The sequence below is a fragment of the Hemiscyllium ocellatum genome, chromosome 24 (assembly GCF_020745735.1).
Source record: "Hemiscyllium ocellatum isolate sHemOce1 chromosome 24, sHemOce1.pat.X.cur, whole genome shotgun sequence".
Taxonomy (NCBI): Eukaryota; Metazoa; Chordata; class Chondrichthyes; order Orectolobiformes; family Hemiscylliidae; genus Hemiscyllium; species Hemiscyllium ocellatum.
This window is the reverse complement of record NC_083424.1, coordinates 961,696-989,574: the sequence shown is the minus strand read 5'-3', so window position 1 is coordinate 989,574 and position 27,879 is coordinate 961,696. Positions and strand designations below refer to the sequence as shown.

General features: G+C 42.8%; 1 protein-coding gene across 1 annotated transcript in view; it reads left to right on the top strand.

Annotated features, from left to right (window-relative positions):
* dnah10 (dynein axonemal heavy chain 10) overlaps nt 1-27,879 on the top strand; it is a 330,367-nt gene that overhangs the window by 100,211 nt on the left and 202,277 nt on the right. Inside the window, exons 23-30 of the mRNA XM_060844124.1 lie at nt 673-775; nt 7,396-7,574; nt 10,225-10,436; nt 16,760-16,916; nt 18,108-18,341; nt 19,825-19,947; nt 21,978-22,211; nt 23,629-23,852. Coding sequence (XP_060700107.1) covers nt 673-775; nt 7,396-7,574; nt 10,225-10,436; nt 16,760-16,916; nt 18,108-18,341; nt 19,825-19,947; nt 21,978-22,211; nt 23,629-23,852 — 1,466 coding nt within the window. The remainder of the gene's footprint in view (nt 1-672; nt 776-7,395; nt 7,575-10,224; nt 10,437-16,759; nt 16,917-18,107; nt 18,342-19,824; nt 19,948-21,977; nt 22,212-23,628; nt 23,853-27,879) is intronic.

Below are 27,879 nucleotides of genomic sequence, written 5' to 3'. Positions count from 1 at the left end.
CACTGACTTTATGTTGTTCTGTAAGTGCCAACAAATTTCATATGTCTACCTTTTTCTTTCATTGATGTTATTTGAATAAATACTTAATTTATTTGTTTGTTTTGGGAAATGTGAGCCAGCAGCAGAATCGGTATTTACTGCCTATCCTTAGCTGCACCAAAACCAGTGGTGGACCTATTCCATGAACTCAAAGAGTGTGGTGCTGGAAAAACACAGCTCGTCAGGCAGCACCTGAGGAACAGGAGAATCGATGTTTCAAGCATAAGCTCTTCATAAAGTCGATTCTCCTGCTCGTTGAATGCTGCCTGACTGGCTGTGCTTTTCCAGCACCACACTCTTTGACTCTGATCTCCAGCATCTGCAGTCCTCACTTTCTCCTATTCCATAAACTGCTGAATCCAAATGATGACAGAGATCCTACAGCAATGTTAGCCCTGAAATGGGCCAAATGGCCAACTTCCACACTGTAGGGATTCTATGATCTATGAAATCCCAGTATATCCATCCAGCAGCAATGGGTTGAAATTATTACAGACTTCATTGCATTTTTGCTCACACAACTGTATCAATACTTATCTTTATGAACTTCCTGTTGATTCTGCATCCAGTGAGACTTTTTTTTCCCTGTTCCATCTAACACTATCTAAAGTAGTTTTCATTATTGGATTTCAGACCACTATGCAAGAAATCAAAACATTTGCATCAAATCTTGCTGCTTTTGCTTCAAGATTCCGACAGCAAGGCCCAGGTTCTGTGGGAGAAGATTTGGATCGAGGTTAGCGAACCAAACCAAACAACTAAGCTTATGCAAACCGAAAATTATGTGCTCTATAAACATTGTAATGTAATTGATTTTCTCAAAGAATTAACTATACAAAGGGATTAAGTTGGGAGTTTTCATAATCTTGCTAATTCCATTTACATTAATTTTCAGTGATGCGTGTAATTTTTTTATTGAATCACAGAATAGTTCAAATGGATATGGCAGAGGAAACATTTTTAATCCTTCAGCTTAATGCCAGGGCTTTTCCATTTTCCCACCCCCTCAAAAAGATGTTCTTCTTTAGATAATTAGTAAATACACTTTTGAAAGTTAAGGACAAGAGGGCATAGCCTCAAGATTAGAGGAAGCAGATTTAGGACTGAATTGAGAAGGAACTTCTTCACCCAGAGTGTTGTAAATCTATGGAATTTCTTGCCCAGGGAAGTAGTTGATGCTACTTCAGTAAATGTTTTTAAAGCTAAGGTAGATTTTTTTTTGAACAATAAAGGAATTAAGAGATACCGCGAGAGCGCGGGTAAATGGATCTGAGTCCACAAAGAGATCAGCCATGATCTTATTGAATGGCGGAGAAGGCTTAAAAGGCTGGATGACCTACTCTTGCTCCTAGTTCTTATGTTCTTATGTCCTAAGACGAGTCTGCCTTCAGGTGGTGAAACATTAGTGTGGGGAGGAGGTATAACCAACATAGGGATAGAATTCATGCTCTGAAGTTGTTTGGCTCAATGTGGAATCCTAAAACCTGTAAAGTGCCAAAGCAGAAAATGAGGTGCTATTCCTGCAGCTTGTACTTGTCTTCACTGGAACAGAGTGGTAGATTTAAGACTGAAACGTTAACATGAAAGCAAAATAATAGCTAGAAAACGGAGAATTGTGGAACTGACATAAATTGTCAGAAAAATCACAAATGTAAGTGGGAAGATAGTAGTCAAGGTCAGGGTCATTCTTACAGACTATGTAGATATGTTCCTCAAATCAAACCTCATAACAACCTGGTCCAATCATGGTAGAAAGTGCTGAATTCCAGAGAGGAGGTGAGAGTAACATCCCATTCAACTTGTTCAACCTATGCCTCTAGTTTTGGACTCTTTATACTCTTAGATAATTTTCTTCACTGTCCATGATACTACCAATTTTGGTGTCAGATGCAAATGTACTAACCATGCCTCCTATATTCTCATCCAAAGCATTCTTATTAATGACCAACAACAGAGATCCAGCACCAATCCTTGAGGCACACCACTGTTCGCAGGCCTTAAGTCTGAACAGCAATCCTCTACCATCATCTTCTGTCTGCAACCATCAAGCCAATGTTGTATCCAGTTGGCTAGCTTTCCCTTTTCCCATGTAATCTAACTTTGCTAACCAGTCTACCATGCAGAACCTTGTCAAGGGCCTTGCTAAACTCAATGTAGACAATGTCTACAATTTTGCCTTCATCTATCTTCTTGGTCACCTCTTCAAAAAACTCAAACAAAAGTTTTTAAGCCACAATTTCCCTGCATAAAACAATGCTGACTATCCCAAATCAGTCCATGCCTTTAGATCCTGTCTGTCACATTTCCCTCCAACAACTTGCCCACTACTGACATCAGGGACACCAGTCAGTAGGTCCTGGGCTTTTCCTTGCAGCTTTTCTTAAATAATAGCACAACATTAGTTACCCTTCAGTCTTCCAGCATCTCCTCTGTGGCTGTTAATGATACAATATCTTTGCTAGCTGCCTGCATTTTCTTCACTAGCTTCCCATAATGGCCTGAGCTATACTTGATCAGGCCTGGGGAACTTATCTACCTTTATGAGCTTTAAGACCTCTTCTAGCATCTCCTTGTCTGTCATGTGGACTCTTAGTAAAACATCACAATTCATTTCCCTGAATTCCCTGACTTCCATTGTCCTTCTCCACAGTAAATACTGATGCACAATATTCGTTTAAGATTTCACCCCTCTCCTGTGGTTCCACACGTAAATGGCTTTGTTGATCTTTAAGGGACCCTATTATCTCCCTAAATACCCTTTTGCCTTTAATACTTTGCTTGTAGAATCCTTTTGGAACCTTTCCTGCCATAGGTATTTCATGTCCCCTTTTTCTTCCTGAGTTCCTTCTTGGGTATACTCCTACACCCCTGATACTCCTTAAGGGATTCATTTAATCCCAGCTGTCTAGGCCTGACATATACCTCTTCCTTTTCTTGACCAGAGCCTCAATATCACTCGTCATTCAGTGTTTCCTGCTTCTGTCAGCCTTGCCCTTCACACTAGCAGGAGCATGTTGTCCCTGAACTTTCACTATCTTGCTTTTGAAAGCCTCCCTCATGCCAGACATCCTGCAAGCAGTTGCCCCCAATCAACTTTTGAAAGTTTCTGTCTAATACCTCGAAATTGGCCTTGACCCAATTTAGAACTTTAACTTGTGGACCAGACCTATCCTTTTCTAAAACTATTTAAAACAAATCGAATTATGGTTATTGGTCCCAATGTGCCCCCCCCCCCCACCCCCCACTCACACCTCAGTCACTTGTCCTGCTTTATTTTATAAGAAGAGGTTGAGTTTTTGCCCCTTCTCTAGTAGGGCAATCTACACATTGATTGAGAAAATATTTTTGAACACACTTAACAAATTCCTCCCCATCCAAACTCGTAACACTATGGCTGTCCCAGTATATATTTGGAAAGTTAGAATGCTGTCCTGTGATTGCGGAGATTAGAACGAGGTCAGCCAGGTGGACCTTATAGAGTATGAGTTCTGTGATTGGGGTTGATGACCTGGTCCAATCAGGGATCCCCAGCTGCCAGACGTAAAATGGAGTGTCAGAAGTACTGTTCACTCTGTAAAGCGGCCCTGTGCTAGCTTCGTTAGTGTCATGCACTATGCACATGTAAATAAAAGGTGACTTGGTGATAGGATGCCATCCTTTGTGGAATTATTTCAACTACAATCCTATTATTCTTAAAGCTATCTGCAATTTCCCTACATATTTGCTCCTCAGTTTCCCACTGACTACTGGGGGGCGGATAGTATGACTCCATTAATGTGATCACTCCTTTCTTATTGCTCAGTTCCACCTGCGCCTTCACTGAATGATCTCCAGGAATATCCTCATTAAGTGCTGCCGTGATGTCTTCCCTAACCATAAATGCCACTCTCCCTCCTCTTGTTTTTTTTCCTATGACGTCTGTACCCTGGAACAATGAGCTGCCAGTCCCTACCTCAACCACATTTCTGTAATATCTATGATATTCCAGTCCCATGTTCCAAACCACGCCCTGTATTATTCTGCATTAACTGTCAGGCTACTTGTATTGAAATAAATGCAGTTTAGTTCATCAGCCTTCACTTGTTCTCTGCCATGCTGTTGCCAACCTTGTCTGTTTAACTTTCTTGCTTTAACTTCTGTATCAGCCTAGACCTTCTGTCTTGTCCCACTACTCCTTAGAGTCCCATCCCCTGCCAGACTATTTTAAATTGTTTTTAAACTGGTTTAAAAATTGTTCAAAGTGAGAATGAGTTCAGCCCAGGAGAAGAGGGTGTGGTTGATGGGGGACTATTCTGGCCGTCTTTTAAGGAAAACCCAGAGACCCTTCAGACCATCCTGGATGGGGGAATGAATGTGTAGAAGGATTGTGAATGCATTGTTAAGAGGATGGCCTGAAAACTAGGGAGTGTGGAATTAACATAAATTGTCAGAAAAATCACAAGTGTAAGTGAGAAGGCACTGGACAATGAGGGAAAAGCAAGTGTCAAGAATGGAAGAAATAAATTCAGTGGGGCAGGAACAGGTTGAAACAATGGGTTTGCCAGGGCATCCTGTCTAGATTTTGGAGAGGAGGTAGAGGTGGACTTTGTGGGATCATGGTCCAGGTGTAGATTGGAAGAAGTGTCTGAGAGTTGGTACTCAGCCCCTGCCAGTTAGAGATCTGTGCACCATCTAGTGACAGCACCCCTCCTTATCAAGAGGTTTGATAACCAAGTTAGGTTTAAACCTGAGAGAACAGAGTGCAGCAAGTTCAGAAGGAGTTGAAAAATGTGGTGCTGGAAAAACACAGCAGGCCAGGTAGCATCCGAGGAGCGGGAGAATCAACGTTTCGGGCATAAGCCCTTCTTCAGGAATGAAGCTGGTGTGCCAAGCAGGCTGAGATAAAAGGTAAGGGGAGAGGGAATTTGGGGGAGGGGTGCTGGGAATACGATAGGTGGAAGGAGGTGAGGGTGCGGGTGATAGACCGGAGAGGGGGTGGGGGCGGAGAGATTGGGAAGAAGTTTGCAGGTTGAGAGGGAGGTGCTGAATCCGAGGGTTGGGACTGAGATAAGGTGGGGGAAGGGGAAATGAGGAAGCTGAGAAATCTACGTTCATCCCTTGTGGTTGGAGGGATCCTAGGCGCAAGATGAGGCGCTGTTCCTCCAGGCATCGTGTGGCCAGGGTCTAGCGATGGAGGAGGCCAAGGTCCTGCATGTCATTAGCAGAGTGGAAGGGAGAGCTAAAGTGTTCAGCCACGGGGCGGTTGGGTTGGTTGGTGCGGGTGTTCCAGAAGTGTTCTCTGAGACGTTCCGCAAGTAGGCGGCCTGTCTCCCCAATGTAGAGGAGACCACATCGGGTGCATTGGATGCAGTAAAGATGTGTGTGGAGGTGTAGGTGAATTTGTGATGGATATAGAAGGATCCATTGGGGCCTTGGAGGGAAGTGAGGAGGGAGGTGTGGGCGCAAGTTTTGCACTTCTTGCGGTTGCAGGGGAAGGTGCCGAGAGTGGAGGTTGGATTGGTGGGGGATGTGGACCTGATGAAGGAGTCGTGGAGGGAGTGGTCTCTCCTGAATGCTGATAGGGGTGGGGAGGGAAATATATCCCTGGTGGGAGGATCAGTTTGGAGGTGTCGGAAATGACGGAGGATGATATGATGTATCTGGAGGTTGGTGGGTGGTAGGTGAGGACCAGTGGGGTTCTGTCCTGGTGGCGATTGGAGGGGCGGGGTTTCAAGGGCGGAGGTGCGGGAAGTGGAGGAGATGCAGTGGAGAGTGTTGTCGACCATGTTGGAGGGGAAATTGCTGTCTTTGAAGAAGGAGGCCATTTGAGTTGTTCGGTGTTGGAATTGGTCCTCCTGGGTGCAGATGCGGCGGAGGCAGAGGAATTGGGAATATGGGATAGCATTTTTACAGGGGGCAGGGTGGGATATAGAATTTGTGATGGATATAGAAGGATCCATTGGAGCCTTGGAGGGAGGTGAGGGGGGAGGTGTGGCTGCAAGTTTTGCACTTCTTGCGGTTGCAGGGGAAGGTGCTGAGAGTGGAGGTTGGGTTGGTGGGGGATGTGGACCTGATGAGGGAGTATTCACTAATTGGGAATATGAGATGACGTTTTTACAGGGGGCAGGGTGGGAGGAGGTGTAATCTAGGTAGATGTGGGAGTCGGTCGGTTTGTAGTAAATGTCTGTGTTAGTCGGTCACCCGAGATAGAAATGGAGAGGTCTAGGAAAGGGAGGGAGGACTCTGAGACAGTCCAGGTAAATTTGAGGTCGGGGTGGAAGGTGTTAGTATAGTGGATGTACTGTTCAACCTCCTCGTGGGAGCACGAGGTAGCGCCAATACAATCATCGATGTAGCAGAGGAAAAGGTGGGGGGTGGTGCCAGTGTAGCTGCGGAAGATGGACTGTTCCACATATCCGACGAAGAGGCAGGCATAGCTGGGGCCCATGTGGGTGCCCATTGCTACTCCTTTGGTTTGGAAGAAGTGGGAGGATTGGAAGGAGAAGTTGTTAAGAGTGAGGACCAGTTCAGTTCAGTTCAGTTGGTACTCCAGCATCTGCAGTCCTCACTTCCTAGGACACAGGTTAGAGTGGGAGAGGGGAAAGAAGCAATGAAAACAGCTGATTGCAGGTTGACAATTCTCAATGAAGAGATTAAATGTAGAGGAGACCAGAGAGAGGACTCCCACTAAAGGGAGAGTATTGGAAAGGAGTGAAAGAGTTTGTCAAACAAGGAGAGCATTGTTGTCCAAATAAGTGGGCATGGAGACAAAGGCACTGAAAAGGTGAAGCAGTAACATAGTGCTAATGTCACCAGATTAGTAATACAGAACCCCAAACTAATGCTGTGGGAACTTGGCTGAAATGGAAATGGAGACCAGGATAGTTTTGAGATAGCATGAGGTGGTGCTGATGGAGAGAATGGTTGAGAATATGCATGTGGACACATGGCACCAAGCATGAATCTCAGGAGGCAGTGAGAGCAGTTGTCTGAGGAGTATTCTATTTCTCGGTGATGCCAATAATCCTGGTAGATTTGAATCGTGAAGGATGGAATTTCAGCTGAAATCCACTTGGGGTGGCTGGGTAGGTGCTGGAAACTGTTACTGAGGAAGGAGATGTGGCTGTGTAAATGAGTGGAATGGATAGCGAGAGTGCTCAGATCAAAAGAAAGGGAGTACTAATAGGTAGGAAAGGAGAGATACAGTCCATGCCACAATTTATGCTCCCAATGAACATCCTCCTGTCCATTTCATTTCAACCTCTGAACACCTCCTTCTATTCCTTTCCCCGTTGTAAATAAATATTGCTTCTCATTTATATTCAGGAAAAGCTGCCAATTTCACAATACAGTTTATTTGATCATTGTTTAATGCAGGGCTTGAGATCTTGGGAAAATTTGAAAACGAGGTGGAAGAATTTGAACGAAACCGTCAAGAATTGGCGAATGCTGAAAAGCTTTTTGATCTGTCGATTACAATGCACCCTGAGCTGCTGTCACTTCAGAAGGAAATTAAAGGCTTGCGACTGATCTATGACATTTACAAGGCACAGCGGGTATGTTTGTATAGCTTAATTAAAGTATTCACATGTTTTCTAATAATACTTGCTGTATTGGAACTATGGAGTGTGTGATTATTGCATAAGCTTTGTCTCTTGGGAAAATCTGTTGTGTCTGAAACCCCAATGATTTCAAAAGACTTGCATAATATCTAGCATAGTACTATATTTCTGCATCATCCCACACAAAGAAATTCAATAAAAGTTCACTGATGACATAGCACAGTTAAGTGTTAAGAGATGGAATCATGAAAGAAAGGCATATTGATTTCTTGCTCTGCTTAGCTGACTTGCTAATGAGTTCATCCATGGTGCTGAAGTGGAGATAAAGTATTGTCAGTAAAGTAAGGGGCTCTCACTCTGTCAGATACATGCACTGACTGATACTTGATCAGGAAAAGCATTGAATATGGTGTTTTAACCATACATTGGACGTGAGAAGATGATTTTGTTTAAAATGGCTTCCTAATTCAAGGTAAACTGGAGTAAGGAGAAGGAACGTGTGACATGTTACAGGGTGTACCTTACAATAAGTCTCTGTTGCTATATGGCTATGGGGCCCAGGTTGAATGCACATGCCAGGTACAGCACCTGAAAAGAAAGGACAGAGCAAATAATTTACTCACATTTAGATGTGCAGACTCTCAGACAGTTTGATTCATAAAACCCCTAAAAACAGCGAGAAAGATTGGAGAATACCAGCTGCTGTGAGTAGCAGGGAAAAGGCTGTTCTCTATTAGCTAGCATGCAGAATGCCGGCGTGAGCTTGACCCTGTAGAAGATTTGGCAAGAACTTCACCAGTGTGACCATGCAGCTGATTAGAGGATTCCGAGAAGGCTGAGGGAAGCAAATTCGAACAATCTTAGGCTGTCATGACTCAACAAAATGAGGGAAACATATCTTTTGGAAGCTGGAGGTAACATTAGATTGTAAAGACTAAAGGCAGAATTGTCTACTGCCTTGAGCAACATGCGCAATGGCAAGAAAATTGGGAATGTATGAAGACATGATTATAAATAGGTTAAGTAAATCACTAAAAATCAAGCAAATGGAATATCATGTGAGAAAATGCGAAACTATCTATTTTTGAGGAAGAATAAAAAAAAATTTAAAAGCTGAGTGCTTTCAGAGTTCTGAAATGTGTAAGTACATAGGCATAGTACTGTATGAACTACAGAAGGTTAACATGTAGGAACAATCAGTAATTAGGAAAATAGACTGTTATTGTTTATTGCATGGGGAATTGAATATAAAAATATACAGTTATGATTCAGATGTACAAGGCATTGGTGAAAACACTTCTAGAGTGATGCAGATAATATTGGTCTCATTATACAAGAATGCATGTAATGCTTTTGATATAGTTCAGAGAAGGTTTGCCAGACTAATACTTGCATTGGGGTAGTGGGGGAGAGGTTGGTGGTGGTGATGGTGTTTTGGTCACCTTAAGGGGCAAGAGTGAACAGGCTAGACTTGTATCTGCTGGAGATCTGAAGAGTAAGAGGCGAATTAATTGAAATATGTAAGGTCCTGAGAGGGCTTGAGAAGGTGCATGTGGAGAGGACATTTTATCAATGGGATAATCTAGAACTAAGGGTCACTGTTTAAAAAATAAGTCTCACCCATTTAAGAGAGTGATGAGGACTTTTTTATTCCTCTCACAGAATCATAAGTCTTTGGAACTCTCTTCCTGAACAGGCAGTAGAAGCAAAATCCTTGAATAGTTTCAAGGCAGAGGTAGATACATTCTTGAAAAGCAAGAGGGGGAAAGGTCATTGTTCATGATGGAATATGGAGTAATGAGATTAACCATGATTCTGTTGAACATTGGAGCAGTCTTCAGGGGCTGAGTGGCCTCATCCTGTTCTTTGTTTCTATGTTCAAAATGGGAAAACTTGTTCTTGGTGTGCTGAGATGACTGAGCAAAGCTCATGCTGAGTCAGACGGTGAAAAGCAAAAGGAATTTGTAAACTGTTTGAAAAAAAGTGTCAGTTTTTAAAATCTTTTATTGACATAACTTTAACAAGATTCTTAAAGCAGCTAAAGAGGATTCTGTTAATCAGAAAAACAGTTTGCACAAAAAGAGGCTGTTAACTACCTCATAATCTCACAGAAAAGGATACTAAAAGTTTAAATCATGGAATTGAATTTGAAGATTAAAGTAAATCTGCATTTAAGCAAGACAAAAACAAATCAGATGTTTGCCTGTTTTAGAATTTCTTTACAGGGTTGGACATGAAAATACCTGGAAGCATGGAAGAGAATAGCTATCAGGTATTAAAAACTGAACTGGGTGATTAAGGGATTATAATGAAAGGGCAACCAAATTGTCTACATAATATATGTTTTTTTAAAAGAACAGAGAGAATGACTGAATCCAGTGGGTAAGAAACAATATGACAGAGAATTATTTCTGAGTATACAATTTATCTGAGAGCCCATGGAATTATCAGAGAGAAACATAGTTAATATTTCAGATTGATGAAGGCCCATCCTAACATTTCTGATGGAAAGATGCATCACTCTCTTTCTCTCTCCATAGTTGGTGCCTGATCTATTGGTTATTTCTAGCATTTCCTGTTTTCATTTCAGATTTTCAATACTCACTCTATTTTGCCTTTCTTTAAACTTGTTGCCATCTTGTAGACTGCTAAAGAGGAATGGTCTGAGACATTATGGGCAGATCTAAATGTACAACTGCTTCAAGAAGGAATTGATGGGTTTCTGAAAGCTTTCAGAAAACTACCAAAAGATGTCCGTAGCCTCTCAGTTGGTTTCCATCTGGAATCGCAAATGAAAGAATTTAAGGAATCCATTCCTTTGTTATTGGACTTGAAAAATGAGGCATTAAGAGACAGGTTAGTTATATTATCTTTTCCAGTTCAGATTGCTTCAATCAAAGTATAAACAGACTTGGTAAACTCAAGCACTCCACATTAGCATGAGAATCACGCTGCATCTTTGTCTAAGAGTATTCTAAAACTTACAGAATTGTGGTCACTGTTCCCAAAGAAACCTCCCACCGCAACTTCTACCACCTGTCCTGGCTCGTTCCCCAGTACCAGATCCAATATGACCCCTTCTCTCGTCGCACTATTGACATACTGCTCTAGAAAACTCTCCTGGACACTTCTTATAAATTCTACCCCATCCAGACCTCTGACACTAAGTATATCCCAGTCAATGTTGGGAAAATTAAAATTTCCCATTACCACTACCCTACTGCCTCTACATCTTTCCATAATCTGTTTACCTATTTGTTCTTCTATCTCACCCTCACTGTGAGAAGCCTGCAGTACAGCCCCAACAATGTAACTGCACCCTTCTTATTTCTCAGCTCCACCCATAACGCTTTGGAGAGGGTGCAGAGAAGGTTTACGAGGATGTTGCCTGGTATGGAATGTGCTAGCTATGAAGAGAAATTGAGTAAGTTAGGATTGTTTTCATTAGAAAAAAGGAAATTGAGGGGGGACCTGATTGAGGTTCAAAAAATCATGAAGGGTAAAGACAGAGTAGATAGAGATAAGCTTTTTCCCAGGGTGAAGGATTCAATAATGAAAGGTCACACTTTCAAGGTGAGAAGTGAAAACTTAAAGGGGGATACATGTGGCAAGTACTTTACACAGAGGGTGGTGGGTGCCTGGAACGCATTGCCAGTAGAGTCAGGCACGCTAGATTCATTTAAGATGTGACTGGACAGATGCATGAGTAGGTGGGAAGCAGAGGAATACAGAAGCTTAGGAATTGGGCGACAGGTTTAGACAGTAAATTTGGATTGGCCCAGACTTGGAGGGCCGAAGGGCCTGTTCCTGGGCTGTAAATTCTTTTTAGATTAGTTACAGTGTGGAAACAGGCCCTTCGGCCCAACAAGTCCACACCGACCCGCTGAAGCGCAACCCACCCATACGTTTATCCCTTCACCTAACACTACGGGCAATTTAGCATGGCCAATTCACCTAACCTGCACATTTTTGGACTGTGGGAGGAAATCGGAGCACCCGGAGGAAAACCACGCAGACAGGGGGAGAATGTGCAAACTCCACACAGTTCAGTCCCTGAGGTGGGAATTGAACCCGGGTCTCTGGCGCTGTGAGGCAGCAGTGCTAACCACTGTACCACTGTGTTCTTTGTTCTTTAATATGACTTGAAAGAAGTTCTGGGATTTACATATTAATGAAGCAACACCTGACACCCATTTTAAAAGATGAAAGACCTAACAGCAATCTAGGTATGTTTAATATATCATTCCAGTTGCATGACACTGTAATCTTTTGCTATAAATTCTGTGTTTTATGATCCTGCTCCACAGCTGCCTGATGAAGAAGCAGCGCTCCGAAAACTAGTACTTTCAAAGAAACCTGTTGGACAATAACCTGGTGTTATGTGATTTTTACTTTTAATAAGGTCACCACTCATTCTTTTAATTTAACAGTAACGGGTTCAGTCACCCAATCTTTCCTCATTGGTATCTACATGTACCAGGACAACTGAATCTTCTCCCTCCCATTCTAATTTTCTCTTCAGCCCAGATGAGATATCCTCAACCCAGGCACCAGGCAGGCAACACAGCCTTCTGGACATTTGATAATGGCCACAGAGAACAGTGTCTGTATAGACCCATTACTCCATATTAGTCTGAGTACTCCACATGAGCTTGAGTACTCCACATCAGCTTCAATACTTCAATACAGCACAGAAACAGACTCTTCAGTCCAGCTTGTCCATGCTGACCAGATATCCCAACCCAATCTAGTCCCACCTGCCAGCACCTGGCCATATACCCATCCAGATGCCTTTTAAATATTGCAAATTGTACTAGCCTTCACCACTTCCTCTGGCAGCTCATTCCATACACGCACCACCCTCTGAGTGAAAATGTTGTCTCTTCACCCCAACTTATTTATCCAATCCATGCCCCTCATGATTTTATAAACCTCTATAAGGTGACCCCTCAGCTCTGACACTCCAGGGAAAATAGCCCCAGCCTGTTCAGCCTCTCCCTATAGCTCAGATCCTGCAACCCTGGCAACATCCTTGTAAATCTTTTCTGAACGTATTAACGTTTCACACCATCTTTCTGATAGGAAGGAAACCAGAATTGCACGCAATATTCCAACAGTGGGCTAGCCAATGTCCTGTACAGCTGCAGCATGACCTCCCAACTCCTGTACTCAATACTCTGACCAATAAAGGAAAGCATACCAAATGCCTTCTTCACTATCCTATCTACTTGCGACTCCACTTTCAAGGAGTTATGAACCTGCACTCCATGAATTCTTTGTTCAACAACACTCCCTAGGACCTTACTATTAATTGTATAAGTCCTACTAAGATTTGCTTTCCCAAAATGCAGCACCTCGCATTTATGTGAATTAAACTCCATCTGCCACTTCTCAGCCCATTGGCCCATCTGGTCAAGATCCTGTTGTAATCTGAGGTAACCCTCTTTGCTGTCCACTACACCTCCAATTTTGGTGTCACCTGCAAACTTACTAACTGTACCTCTTATGCTGACATCCAATATAAATGATAAAAAGTAGAGGGCCCAGCACCGATCGTTGTGGCACTCCACTGGTCACAGGCCTCCAGTCTGTAAAACAACCGACAACCATCACCCTCTGTCTTCTACCTTTGAGCCAGTTCTGTATCCAAATGACTAGTTCACCCATGAGCTCTCACCTTGCTCACCAGTCTCCCATGGGGAACCTTGTTGAATGCCTTACTGAAGTCTATATAGATCACATCTACCGCTCCTCCCTCATGAATTTTCATTGTTACTTCTTCAGAAAACTCAATCAAGTTTGTGAGACATGATTTCCCACGGACAGAACAATGTTGACTATCCCTAATCAGTCCTTGCCTTCCAAATGCATGTATATCCTGTCCATCAAGATTCCCTCCCAACAACTTGCCCACCACCGACATCAGGTTCACTAGTCTATAGTTCTCTGGCTTGTCCTTACCGCCCTTCTTAAACAGTGGCACCATGTTAGCCAACCTCCAGTCTTCGGGCACCTCACCTGTGACTATTGATGATACAAATATCTCAGTAAGAGGCCTAGCAATCATTTCCCTAGCTTCCCACAGAGTTCTAGGGTATACCTGAGCAGGTCCCGAGGATTTATCCACTTTTATGCATTTCAAGACATCTAGCACTTCCTCCTCTGTAATATGGACAATTTTCAAGATGTCACCATCTATTTCCCTACATTCTGTAACTCCCATGTTCTTTTCCACAATAAATACTGATCGTTTAATATCTCTCCCATTTTCTGTGGCTCCACACAAACGCCACCTTGCTGATCTTTGAGGGGCCCTATTCTCTCCCTAGTTACCCTTTTGTCCTTAATATGTTTGTAAAAACACTTTGGATTCTCCTTAACTCAATTTTGCCAAAGCTATCTCTTGTCCCCTTTTTGCTCTCCTGATTTCTCTCAAGTATATTCCCTACTGCCTTTATACTCTTCTAAGGATTCACTCGATCTATCCTGTCTATACCTGACATATGCTTCTTTCTTCTTAACCAAACCTTCAATTTCTTTAGTCATCCAGCATTCTCTATACCTACCAGCCTTCCCTTTCACCCTGACAGGAATATACTTTCTCTGGACTCTCGTTATCTCATTTTTGTAGGATTCCCATTTTCCTGCCATCCCTTTACTTGCGAAGATCAGCACCCGCCCCCCCCCCCCGCTCCAATCAGCGTTTGAAAGTTCTTGCCTAAATATTGGCCCCCCCCTTCCAATTTAGAACTTCAACTTGTAGATCTGGTCTATCCTTTTCCATCACTATTTTAAAACTAATAAAATCATGGTCGTTGCCCCCAAAGTGCTCTACCACTTACATCTCAGTCACCTGCCCTGCCTTATTTACCAAGAGTAGGTCAGGTTTTGCACCTTCTCTAGTTCTTACATTGTCACTGAATCAGAAAATTTTCTTGTACACACTTAACAAATTCCTCTCCATCTAAACCCTTAAGACTATGGCCTTAAGGGTTTGGAAAGTTATGTCTATGTTTAGAAAGTTAAAATCCCCTACCATAACCACCATAACTGAGATCTCCTTATAAATTTGTTTCTCAATTTCCCTCTGACTATTAGGGAATCTGTAATACAATCCCAATAAGATGATCATGCCTTTCTTATTTCTCAGTTCCAACCAAATAACTTCTGAGGATGTATTTCCGGGAATGTCCTCCCTCAGTACAGCTGTGATGCTAAGCCTTATCAAAAATGCCACTCCCCCTCCTCTCTTGCCTCCCTTTCTGTCCTTCCTGTAGCATTTGTATCCTTGAACATGAAGCTGCCAGTCCTGTCCATCCCTGAGCCATGTTTCTGTAATTGCTATGATATCCCAGTCACATGTTCCTAACCGTGCCCTGAGTTCATCTGCCTTCCCTGTTAGGCCTCTTGCATTGAAATAAATGCAGTTTAATTTATCAGTCCTACCTTGTTCTCTGCTTTTGTCCCTGCCTGCCCTGACTGTTTGACTCGCCTTTGTTCTCAACTGTGCCAGACTCAGACTGAAATCTTTCCCCCCTTCCTCCCACCTTACGAGTTTAAATCCTCCCAAGCAGCTCCAGCAAATGTCCCTGCCAGTATATTAGTGCCCTTCCAATTTAGGTGCAATCCATCCTTCTTGTACAGATAATTTCTACTCCAAAAGAGATTCCAATGATCCAAAAATGTGAATCCTTCTCCCATACACCAGCTCCTCAGCCATGCATTCATCTGCTCCATTCTCCTATTCCTTCCCTCACTAGCTCGTAGCACCAGAAGTAATCCAGATATTACTACTCTCGAGGACCTCCTTTTTAAATTGCTACTGAACTCTGTAGTCTCCCTTCAGAATCTCAACGTTTTCCCTTCCAATGTCGTTAGTTCCAATGTGTACAATGACCACCTGCTGGTCCCCCTCCCCTTTGAGAACATTCTGCACCCTCTCTTGAGATATCTTTGGCACGAGGGAAGCAACACACCATTCTGATTTTTCATTGCTGGCCACAGAAACGTCTGTCTGTACCTCAAAATAGAGAGTCCCCTAATACAGTCGATCGCTTGGAACCCGACGTACCTCTCGTCACATTAGAGCCTGTCTCAATACCAGAAACTTGGCTGTTCGTGCTACGCACCCCTGAGTATTCATTACCCCCTACATTTTCCAAAACAGCATACTTGTTTGAAATGGGGATAGTCACAGAAGACTCCTGCACAATCTGCCTACCTCTCTTACCTGTAACTGTGTCTGGGACTTTCCCTCCTTCCTATAACTGCAATCTATCTCATCCCCTTGCTCTTGTAAATTCCTCATTGCCTCTAACTGCCTCTCCAACTGATCCATTCGATCTGATAGAATTCGCAACCAACAGCATTTATTGCAGATATAATCCTCAGTAACACGTAAACGCTCCCTAAACTCCCACTGCCGCATATCACTCTACTGAGGGCCATTTTTGTTTCTTTCAATCGACAGACCCGGAAAATTGCACTGTCTTATTTCTCTCCAAAACACTTTTCCAGGTTAAATTAGTACTGATGGCTTATATTTTAAATTTAATCAAGAGACATAGCTCAATGAAGCGTATAATCGAGAAAGAACACCACTCTACTCACTACTGCAGACTTATTTTAAGGCCGCGCTTAAAATCCGCTTATCTGCTTTTGTGCTGTGAGCTTTCCCATATAGGTTCCTCCAAGATCAGTTGAGAATTTCACTGTTTTTTAATTTTCCCAGTTGCACTCCGATGTAAAGCAATACATGAATTCAACAGCAAAGGCAGTAACTGCTAACTCTGTCAGTCAGCAATGTGGGTTTCTCCCTCTCTCTCTCTCTCCTGCACTGTCCTCACCATGTGTTTCCTTTGTCTGCTCTTCTCCCTTTTAAAACTGCTGTTGTTTTGACTTTTTTTCTCCAGAATTCCAAAACATTGCAACAGCATATAAAACAGTAATTGCTGCTCCTAGAATTTGAGGTCATCACCTCCAACACCTAAAACACCTCAAAAAACGAGCAGCTGTTACAGCTAGAAATTTTTCCTGTCCTCCATCGATTACCCAGCATCGACATCAGTATGAGTATTTGACATTTGTTTGAGCTTTGTATTATGGCTTGAATGTTCCAATGTAATCCATCTACTGTATAAATTGTGTGCAGAGCCTCACAAATACAATTTAATTTCTAGGCACTGGAAAACGTTAATGGCAAGGACAGACACACAGTTTGAGATGCGAACTGAAACATTTACATTAGCAAATATGTTCGCTATGCAACTTCACAAATACAGTGATGTTATAGGTGATATTGTTACTGCAGCCATCAAAGAACTTGGTATTGAGAAGGTGAGCTCATTTGAAAACTAATGCTTAAAACCCACCTTTTGATGATATGAGGTGTATTCCCTGACCCCATTTCCCCACTCTTACACATTCTACAATCCTTTCTTCCTGATGCCCTTCCCTTGGCTGGATTGCCTTTCAGGGTCTCGCCTGCTGGCTGATGAGCCAATGAAAGACCCATGTTGCCTTCTTTGAGAAGGTGTGCTTATGTGTCAATCTTGTAATTAAATAGCTTTCTCAGGCTGAAAGACATTAGAGGTGGGAATCCTGCTGGTCAACCAGAGGCTACCAGGTCTTTTGATTAGCCCTGCCAATGGGAGGCTTTGCTTGTGGCTAGAGCAGCAACTACGGGGTCCATGTTGGGGAGTCACCTAGGTCACAAATAGGTAAGAACAGGAAAAGCTTTGTAAGGTGAGGACCTTTGACAGAGGTGGGTTAGGAGTATAAACAGCAATGCAAAGATTTGTCTCTGAGTGGGACCTCTTCTTTCTGATGAGGTGGTGAATGTATTTGAATGAAGGGGAACCCCCAAACATGCCCCACCCCCACCATGTGCGACCCCAGATTGTCCATACAATTTATTTGTTGTACACTTGACACATACTGACATGTCCAACATGGCATTAATCCCAGCTGACACAGTTCAAGGCTCATCAGCTGTCATTGATTGGCCACTTTAGAATCCTAACTGGTGGCAGAGCGGGAATTGACCATGGGCTTTCCCAGTCCTGCCTGAATTCAGATTGCAGGGTAGGAGGAGTATGGGGAAGTTCAGGCATGCCACCATCCGACTTAATTAAATACCGTCCCATCTCTAAACACAACCAAAGGGAGTCCAACATTCTACCCGATCTCTCAGCATGATCCATGTTCCCTTTGATAATATCAAATTTTGTACAAAATGATTTATTTTTCAATTAAAGGTTTAAAATGTTGCATGATGCTGACAAGTTAATCAATAAACCTCATATACTCAGACTAAATCCCATATGCCACTATTTCAAAATCCAAAATATATAATTAATAGTATTAACACATGTAAATCACAGCTTATGTCACAATTTACACCTTTCAGTATTGAAGTGTAAACACCCGAAGAATGGTATGCTATCTGGGTGATAAAAAGTTTTGAAGAAGGTAATATTGAAAACAAGACTTTTAACTGCTGAGTGTGCTTATTCTGTTTGTAAACAGGGTGTCAAGGAGGTTGTGGATACCTGGGAAACAATGAAATTCACTGTGCAAAAATACTACAAAGGAACTCAAGATCGAGGCTACATTCTGGGATCAGTGGATGATATACTTCAAATACTTGATGACAATGCCATGAATCTGCAGAGCATGGCAGGAAGCAGATTTGTGGGTCCTTTTCTGAAAACAGTGCAGGAGTGGGAGAGAAATCTGTCCTTAATTGGTGAAGTGATTGCGGTAAGGAACCTAGAGATGAGTCTGAGTGTAAAGAACTGCAATGGTTAGGTCAAACCTTGTAAGATGCAACAGTTTCCAAAATCAGATGTATCTGATTAATAAATTATTATACATTGCACAAGGCTTTTGAAAAAATGTGAGTGTCAATTTAGCTTCAGTTACATTTATTGTTTGAGGTTGATTTTAGATCAGTGAGTTTCTAGTTCTGGAATTGTAATCTACCTTTCCATTTTACAGAATCAGAGAGCTGATATTTCCACCATTTTCTGTTTTTATTTGAGATAGTGAAATTGTGTTTATGTGAGGATAGGATAAGAGGAAGTAATGTATGTCCTCAAATCTGTTCCTCCAGTTAGTGAGCTCAGCCTGATCTGTGACTTAATTTCACAGACTTTACTTTCCTTTTCCCATATCTCTTTTTTTCTATTCATTTAGCAAAATTGGACTTTACTGGCTAGGCCAGAACTTATTCCTGATGAAAGGCTTTTGCCCAAAATGTCGATTTTCCTGCTCCTTGGCTGCTGCCTGACCTGATGTGCTTTTCCAGCATCACTCTAATCTAGACTCTGATTTCCAGCATCTGCAGTCCTCACTTTTGCTCAGCACTTATTGCCTGTCCCTCCTGCCCTTGAGAAGGCGAACAAAATCTATCAGTCTCAGGCTTAAAATGAGAAATTGATCTAACATCAATTGCCAAGAGTTAAGTGAGTTCCAAACTTGAATCATCTGCTTATGTGTAGGATTCTTTCCTAATTGCACTTCTGACAAGTCTGCTTTTAAATTTTAGACCACATTTCCTAATCTTAGACTCAACTAGTGAAAATAATTTCTCACTTTCTACCCAATCAGACACCCTTAATATTTTAAAAAGTTCAATTATATTAACCTTTCTTGGGCTAATTTCCCATTTTTACTAAGCAAAAACTATAAATTTGACGGTTGTAGAATATTTGGTACGTGAATATCAATAAAAGAAGCATTTTCTCGCTGTTGTGATGGAATGTGAAACATGGGAATCTCTATTTCAACAGTGAGCAAATATGTGAAGGCCTGATGGGGGAAATTGCACTACATGGTGTGTGGTAGATAATTCAGTGCACTGCTGCAGTTTAAATTACCGTTATGAAAGGTTGACACTGACAACCTAGATCATACCATAGTTAAAGATGAGTGACGTTTTCTCAAAAGATTGGTTTAAAGATCTAATGTTCACTTTTCTCTCTGGAATTTTAATAAAAGGATATTATGGAGTAAGAGAAGAAACTATTCAGGCTGCTGGTTATAGTTAAACTAATAGATATAGGTGTCCTACATCGTTGCAGCATCCTTTCCTTTACTGGAATGAACTTAACTTGTGATCTAGAATCATGGTATATCATTAAATAATACAGCTCTAATACTACCAAATATTATTGAAGGAGTGATATTTTTACAAGGTCTGTAACTGTTTCCAGCAGCGAGTAACTGGAATTATCCTCTGTAGGTTTGGTTGGTGGTGCAAAGAAAATGGATGTATCTGGAGAGCATCTTCATTGGGGGTGACATCCGATCACAACTGCCAGAGGAAGCAAAAAAATTTGATAACATTGATAGAATATTCAAAAAGGTAGTTACTTAAAATTCTTTGGATGCTAAGATGAATAAACGATTTTTACGTATTTGAAAATTGCAGTTTTGAGGCCAGCTCCTTTTAAATTTATCCAGTAGCAGCTACACTGGCAGCCAATAATGAGCTTCCAGCTGTTCCAGAAACTGAGCGAATCCAATTTCTTCCTGCTTCTATCCATGACTCTTATAACACCCTCTGACTTTTGTATCTTCAGTCTCAAAGTAAGCATAAAAATAGCACAGCATGCTGACTTTGTGCCTTCTGTGCTCAACGTAGAGCTCAACAATTTTAACCATAACCACTGCTCCAGGTTTTTTGAACAGTGGGTGTTGGAATGATTCTGCTATGACCACTCACCCCTCCACTAGACCCATGTTTGTTTCTTTCCAAGCTACATTACTGTCCCCTTCTGTCTGTCAATTACATCAACATCCCTTTTGTCATTTTCTTTTTTAATCATTTGTGGGACTTGGGCATCGCTGGCTGGACAGCATTGATAGCCTATCTGTATTTGCCTTTGAGAAGGTGGTGGGGAGCTGCCTTCTTGAATCGATGCAGTTCCAGCGATTGTTAAGCCATTTTAGAGGGCAGTTAAGAATAAACCACATTGCTGTGGCTCTGGAGTCACATGTAGGCCAGACTAGGTAAGGATGGCAGACTTCCTTCCTTAAGGGACATTAATGAACCAGATGAGTTTTTCCGACAATTGACAATGGTTTCATGGTCATCAGCCAACTCTTAATTCCTAATTTTTAAAAATTGAATTCAAATTTCACCATTTGCCGAAGCAGGATTCGAACCCAGGTCTCCAGAACATTATTTTGCCCTTCTGGATTAGTAGTCGAGTAATAATACCACTATCCAACAGTCTCCACATCCAATGCATCATCCTTAAACACTTACAGCAACTCCAACGAGACCCCACCACCAAGAACATGTTCCCCTTCCCACCCTTCTTTGCCTTCTGCAAGGACTTTCGATAGTCCTTGGTATGCATGACTCTCCCCAAGAACACCCCTGAACACCCAGGTACCTTCCCCTGCAACTGGAAAAGGTGCAAAACCTGCCAGTACACCACCCCCCTCACCTAAATCCAGTGTCCCAAACAGTCCATCCACGTGAGACAGAGGTAAACCTGCCTCTATTCCAACCTAGTGTATTGCATCAGGTGCTCCTCATGTGGTCTTCTCTATATCAGAGAGACCAAATGTAAACTTAGAGAACAGTTCGCTGAGCATCTCAGCTGGATCCGCAAGGGCCAATCAAATCTCTCAGTCACCACCTATTTTAATTCCCCTTCACATTCTTTTTCCGACATGACCATCCTTGGCTTTCTCCGTTGTCACAACAAATCAAACCACAAATTGGAGGAACAACACCTCATCTGCTGCCTGGGTAGCCTACAGCCTGGAGGACTCAACATTGAGTTTTCCAATTTCAAATAATCTCCCTTCCCATCACTGATTCCTTTCCCAGCCTCTCCCGCTCCCTTCCACTCCTCCCTGCCACCTACCGGATTTATTCCTTCCATTGAAAATCAGGTTGTACCCTCGACCTGTCTTCATCTAACGCCACTTCACCACTGTGTCCCTGCCACCCTCTTTATCCATAGCTCCCCCTACACCCACCCCCAGTCCTGAAGAGGGTTTAAGGGTTACACCCACAACGTTGATTTCTCCACTTCTTGATGGTGCTTGGCTTGCTATGTTCCTCCAGCCTCCTGGCTGGCTGCAGTTTTTTTGTCTCATCCCTGGAATCTCTGGCAGGTTCAGCACTTTTGGAGATTGGTGGGCAGATTTCGGATTTCGGATTTCCAGGGTTGTGTGACGTCATTGTTGCAGTAAAAAATATTCTATTCAGAAATGTTTTCAGAATTGTTTGAATGCAGGCAATCAATTTGTTGCACAAACTTGATGGGCTAATTTGCCTACTTCTGATCTGACCACTTATGGTTTTGTGATTTTACTATAGTTGAAAAATGTATTAATTTGCTACTGTTCCCACTCAATTTCTTTGAATGCTGTTAGATCATGTCTGAAACTGTGATGGAGCCAGGAATAAATAAATGTTGCCAGGCTTCTAATCGTCTCACAAATCTCAAGAACCTGAGTGAAGGTTTAGAGAAATGCCAGAAGAGCCTGAATGACTATCTGGATTCCAAGCGGAATGCTTTCCCAAGGTTTTTCTTCATTTCTGATGATGAATTACTGAGTATACTGGGGAGCAGTGATCCTGAGGCTGTCCAGGAACACATGATCAAGGTAATTTTGTCTAATTATTTCTTCTCCTAAATTTTCTTCTCATGGGTTATTAATCAGCAGAGTTTATATCTGAGATGGAACGCTTGTGACAGTGACTTACCTGTGACTGTTATAAATCATAGAAAAGAGAAGACTGAGGGGAAACCTGGAAAAGATCTTTCTCATTATAGAAGAAATGGATAAGTTGGATGCAGAAATGTTTCCATTGACAAGCAAGGCTGGATTTAGGGAACCTGTATATAAGATAGTCACTATTAAATTCAACCAGAGGAAGTGAGGACTGCAGATGCTGGAGAGTCAGAATCGAAAAGCACAGCATGTCAGGCAACATCTGAGGGGCAGGGAAGTCGACGTTTCAGGCATAAGACCTTAATCAGGAATGTGCAGGGGGAAGGCAGCGGAGAGAGAAATAGAGGGGTGCGGGTGGGATTGGAGGCATGGTGGGTGGGAAGGTGATAGGTGGATGCACATTGAGCATAATTGTGATAGTTGGTGGGGAGGGTGGAGCGGATAGGTGGGAAGGTAGATGGACAGGTAGGTTAGGTCAAGAAGGCTGTGCTGAGTTGGAGGGTTGGATCGGAATGTGGGAGGAGGAGAGGTTTAGAAACTAGTGAAGTCAATGTTGATGCCATGTGGTCGAAGGGTCCTGAGGTGGTAAATGAGGCGTTCTTCCTCTAGCTGGTGGATGGCTTTGATTTGGTAGTGGAGGAGGTCCAGGACTTGTATGTCTTTGGGAGAGTGGGAGGGGGAGTTGAAGTGGTCAGCCACAGAGCGGTGAGGTTATGTGGTACATGTGTCCCGGAGATGATCCCTGAAAAGCTCCATGAGTTGGCATTCTGTCTCCTTGATATAAAGGAGACCTATCAAGAGCAACGCATGCAGTAGATGAGATGGGTGGATGCGCAGGAAAATCTCTACTGGATTTGAAATGATCCTTTAGGGCCTTGGACGGAGGTAAGGGGGAGATGTGGGCATAGGTTTTATACCTTGTGTGGTGGCAAGGGAAGGTTCCAGGTGTGTAGGGTGGTTTGGTGGGGTGTGTGGATCTAATGAGGGATTCATGGGGGAATGGAGCTGAAAATGTGTTGCTGGTTAAAGCACAGCAGGTCAGGCAACATCCAAGGAATAGGAAATGGTCTCTGCAGAACGCAGATAGGGATGGGGATAGAAATATACCCTTGGTGATGAGGTCTGACTGTAGGTGGCAAAAGTGGCGAAGGATAGTACGCTGTATCTGGAGATTCATGGGGTGGAGGGTGAGGACCAGGGGGTTTCTATCTTGGAGAGAAACCTCTTTATCCCCAGAGTGGTGAGAAGAGAAAAGTTAACCCTTGTGAAATAATTGGCAAGTTCTGTAACTGTTTGATAATTTATTAAAGTCAGGTTCTGTGAGATGATTACCTGTTTAATGTTTCAGATGTTTGATAACATTGCATCATTGAGGTTCCAAGTGGGTAATGAGAATGAGACGTTGGCAGCAGCAATGATATCTGCTGAAGGGGAGGTAATGGAATTCAGGCAGGCTACACCCGCTGAGGGGCGCGTTGAAGATTGGATGACTGCAGTCCTGGCTGAAATGAGAAAAACAAACCGGCTAATTACAAAAGAGGCAATCTTTCGATACTGTGAGACCATGAGCAGGTAAGCATTGTCCAAAACTGCCTTTTAATGTAACTTGTAGCTGTTTAACTGTAGAGAAACACAATGTTTAAGGTTAAGTTGGACTTTAATAATAGTTTTGGTTTGGGAATTGCATTACTGGATGTGTGAACATTCTGAGCTTTGATTCTTGGCCAATTACGTTCTTGTTGTTGGATCAACTTGAGTTCCATTTTAGGTCATGTTGTGATGATAACAGGAAGAAAGGATATAGTTGTATTAGAGGCAGTTCAAAAGAGATTCATTAGACTGATTCCTAGGATGAACCATCCTGATACCCCAGATGGGGCTTGAACCCACAATACCTGGCTTAGAAGGCCAGTGCCACCTTATCCATTAGGCTACTGGGGCTGCTGAGCTTTTGCCTGAAACGTTGATTTTCCTGCTTCTTGGATGCTGCCTAACCTGCTGTGCTTTTCTAGCACCACTCTAGTCTAGACTCTGATCACCAGCATCTGCAATCCTCACTTTTTCCTGATTCCTAGGATGAATGAGTTGACTAATCAGGAGTGGCTAAACAGGTGCAGTATTTATTCATTAGAATTTGGAAGAATGAAGGATGATCTTCTGCAAGTAAAAGTTTCTGAGGGAGCTTGACAGGGTAGACGTTAAGAAGATGCTTCCACTAGTAGGGGAATCTTGGTCGAGGGGATGTTGCTGCAGAATGAAGGGACTCTTATTTAAGACTGGGATGTGAAGGAATTCCCTCTGCTAGAAAGTAATGAATGTCTGGAATTCTTTACACCGGAGATTTGCAGAGGCAAGAATACCAGAGGAGGTGGATAGAGTTTTGATGTACTGGGGAATTGAGTGCTATGCGGCGCTATTACGAAAGAGGAGCTGAGGCCTGGGCAGATTAGCCATGATCCTGTTGAATGGTGGGGCAGGCATGAGTGGCCAAGTGGCCTACTCTTGTTCCTATTTCTTATGTTCTCATATAAACTTTGCTATTGTTTTTATATTTTGAGTTTTAGTTTATGTCTGCTCATTAAGGGCCAACTTTAAATTATTGGGTCCAGAGTTTATATCAAGCAGTAATAAGAACAATTTATGTCAAATTCAGGGTAGAATTCGCCCTTTCTGTGCAATATATCTAAGCCCCAACTTTTAAAACTAATTACCAAATTGCATTAGGTTTCCCAAAACACCAGGAAGCCCACAGAGAAATTAAAATATGGGTCTGATGCATGTTACAAATTTAGGTTTCCTTTAGTTACCTTTTCACCTTCAGTGATGCACAAGTGCATAACCTCCTTTTGCTCTGAAATGGATGCTTGTGACTTCTTCAGGAGTGCTTTCTCAAATCCTTGGAATCAGAAGAGCAAATAATTAGACTTCTGAGTTATGAATTAGAACATAGAACATAGAACAATATAGCGCAGAACAGGCCCTTCGGTCCTCGATGTTACGCCAACCTGTGAACTATTCTCAGCTCGTCCCCCTACACTATCCCAAAATCATCCATGAGCTTATCTAAGAATTGTTTAAATCCCCCTAATGTGGCTGAGTTGACATTAGCAGGTAGGGCATTCCACGCCCTTACCACTCTCTGCGTAAAGAACCTGCCTCTGACATCTGTCTTACATCTATCACCCCTCAATTTGTAGTTATGCCCTCTTGTACAAGCTGACGCCATCATCCTAGGAAAAAGTCTTTCTCTGTCTATCCTTTCCAGTCCTCTGATCATCTTGTATGTCGCTATCAAATCACCCCTTAGCCTTCTTCTTTCCAATGAGAACAGACCCAAGTCTCGCAGCATTTCCTCATAAGACCTTCCCTCCAGACCAGGCAACATCCTGGTAAATCTCCTCTGCACCTTTTCCAATGCTTCCACATCCTTCCTGTAATGGGGCGACCAGAACTGTACACAATATTCCAAGTGTGGCTGCACCAGCATTTTGTATAGTTACAGCATGATATTGCGGTTCCGGAACTCAATCTCTCTACCAATGAAACCTAACACACTGTATGCCTTCTTAACAACACTATCCACCTGGGCGGCAACTTTCAGGGATCGATGTACATGGACTTCAAGATCCCTCTGCACATCCACACTACCAAGAATCTTTCCATTGACTCAGTACTCTGCCTTCCTGTTATTCTTCCCAAAGTGCATCACCTCACATTTAGCTGCATTGAACACCATTTGCCTCCTCTCAGCCCAATTCTGCAGTTTACCTAAGTCCCCCTGCAACCTGTAACATTCTTCCAAACTGCACCGACTACTCCACCGACTTTAGTGTTGTTTGCAAATTTACTAATCCATCCACCTGTGCCTGCGTCCAAGTCGTTTATAAAAAAGACCAACAGCAGTGGTCCCAAAACAGATCTTTGTGGCACACCACTAGTAACCGGACTCCAGGCTGAATATTTTCCATCAACCACCGCTTGCTGCCTTCTTCCAGAAAGCCAGTTTCTAATCCAAACTGCTAAATCACCCTCAAGTCCATGCCTCTGCATTTTCTCCATCAACCTACCATGTGGAACCTTATCAAAGGCTTTACTGAAGTCCATGTATACCACACCAACTGCCCTACCCTCATCTAAATGTTTGGTCACCTTCTCAAAACACTCAATGAGGTTTGTGAGACACGACCTGCCCTTAACAAAACCATGTTGACTACTGAAATCAAATTGTTGCTTGCTAGATGATTATAAATCTTATCTCTTACAATCCTTTCCAAAACCTTTCCTACAACAGAAGTCAGGTCACTGGTCTATAATTACCTGAATCATCTCTACTGCCCTTCTTGAACAAGGGCACAACATTTGCAATTCTCCAGTCCTCTGGTACCAAACCTGTAGACAATGACAACTCAAATATCAAAGCCAAAGGCTCTGCTATCTCCTCCCTAGCTTCCCAGAGAATCCTCGGATAAATCCTATCTGGCCCAGGAGACTTGTCTACTTTCACTCCTTCTAGAATTGATAACACCTGTTCGTAACTAAGCCCGATCCTTTCTAGTCTAATATCTCGTATCTCATTCTTTCCTAGCTGATCTGTAACTCTCCATTGCCTCATCTGTACCATCTTGCCTCATCATTACATAAGGAGAAAGTGAGGACTGCAGATGCTGGAGATCAGAGCTGAAAATGTGTTGCTGGAAAAGTGCAGCAGGTCTGGCAGCATCCAAGGAGCAGGCGAATCGATGTTTCGGGCATGAGCCCTTCTTCAGGAAAGAAGGGCTTATGCCTGAAACGTCGATTCTCCTGCTCCTTGGATGATGCCTGACCTGCTGCGCTTTTCCAGCAACACATTTTCAGCTCATCATCACATAAGCCTCCTTCTTCTTAAGAAGAGATGCAATTTCTATAGTCAACCACGATTCCCTTACCTTATCACTTCCTCCCTGCCTGACAGGGACATACCTATCAAGGACATGCAATATTTGTTACTTAAACCAGCTCCACATTTCCATTGTCTGCATCCCCTGCATTTTGCTACCCCATTCTATGCATCCTAATTCTTGCCTAATTGCATTATAATTGCCCTTGCCCCATCAATAACTCTTGACCTGTGGCATGTACCTATCCCTTTCCATCGCTAAACTAAACGTAACTGAATTATGGTCACGCTCTCCAAAGTACTCACCTACAACTAAATCAAACACCAGGCCTGGTTCATTACCAAGCACCAGATCCAGTGTGGCCTCCCCTCTTCGATATATTGTGTCAGGAAACCCTCCTGTACACATTGGACAAGAACTGATCCATCCGACGTACTGGAGCTATAACCTTTCCAGTCAATGTTGGGGAAGTTAAATTCCCCCATAATGACCACCCTGTTCCATTCACTCCTACCCAGAATAATTTTGCTAATCCTCTCTTCCACCTCCCTGGAACTCTGCGGAGGCCTATTTAAAAAAAACTCCAAGCGTGTGACCTCTCCTCTCATGTTTCTAACCTCAGCCCACACTACCTCAGTAAACGGGTCCTCATCAAAAATTCTCTCAGTTACCATTATACTATCTTTGACTAACAAGGCCAAGCCTCCCCCTCTTGCCTTGCC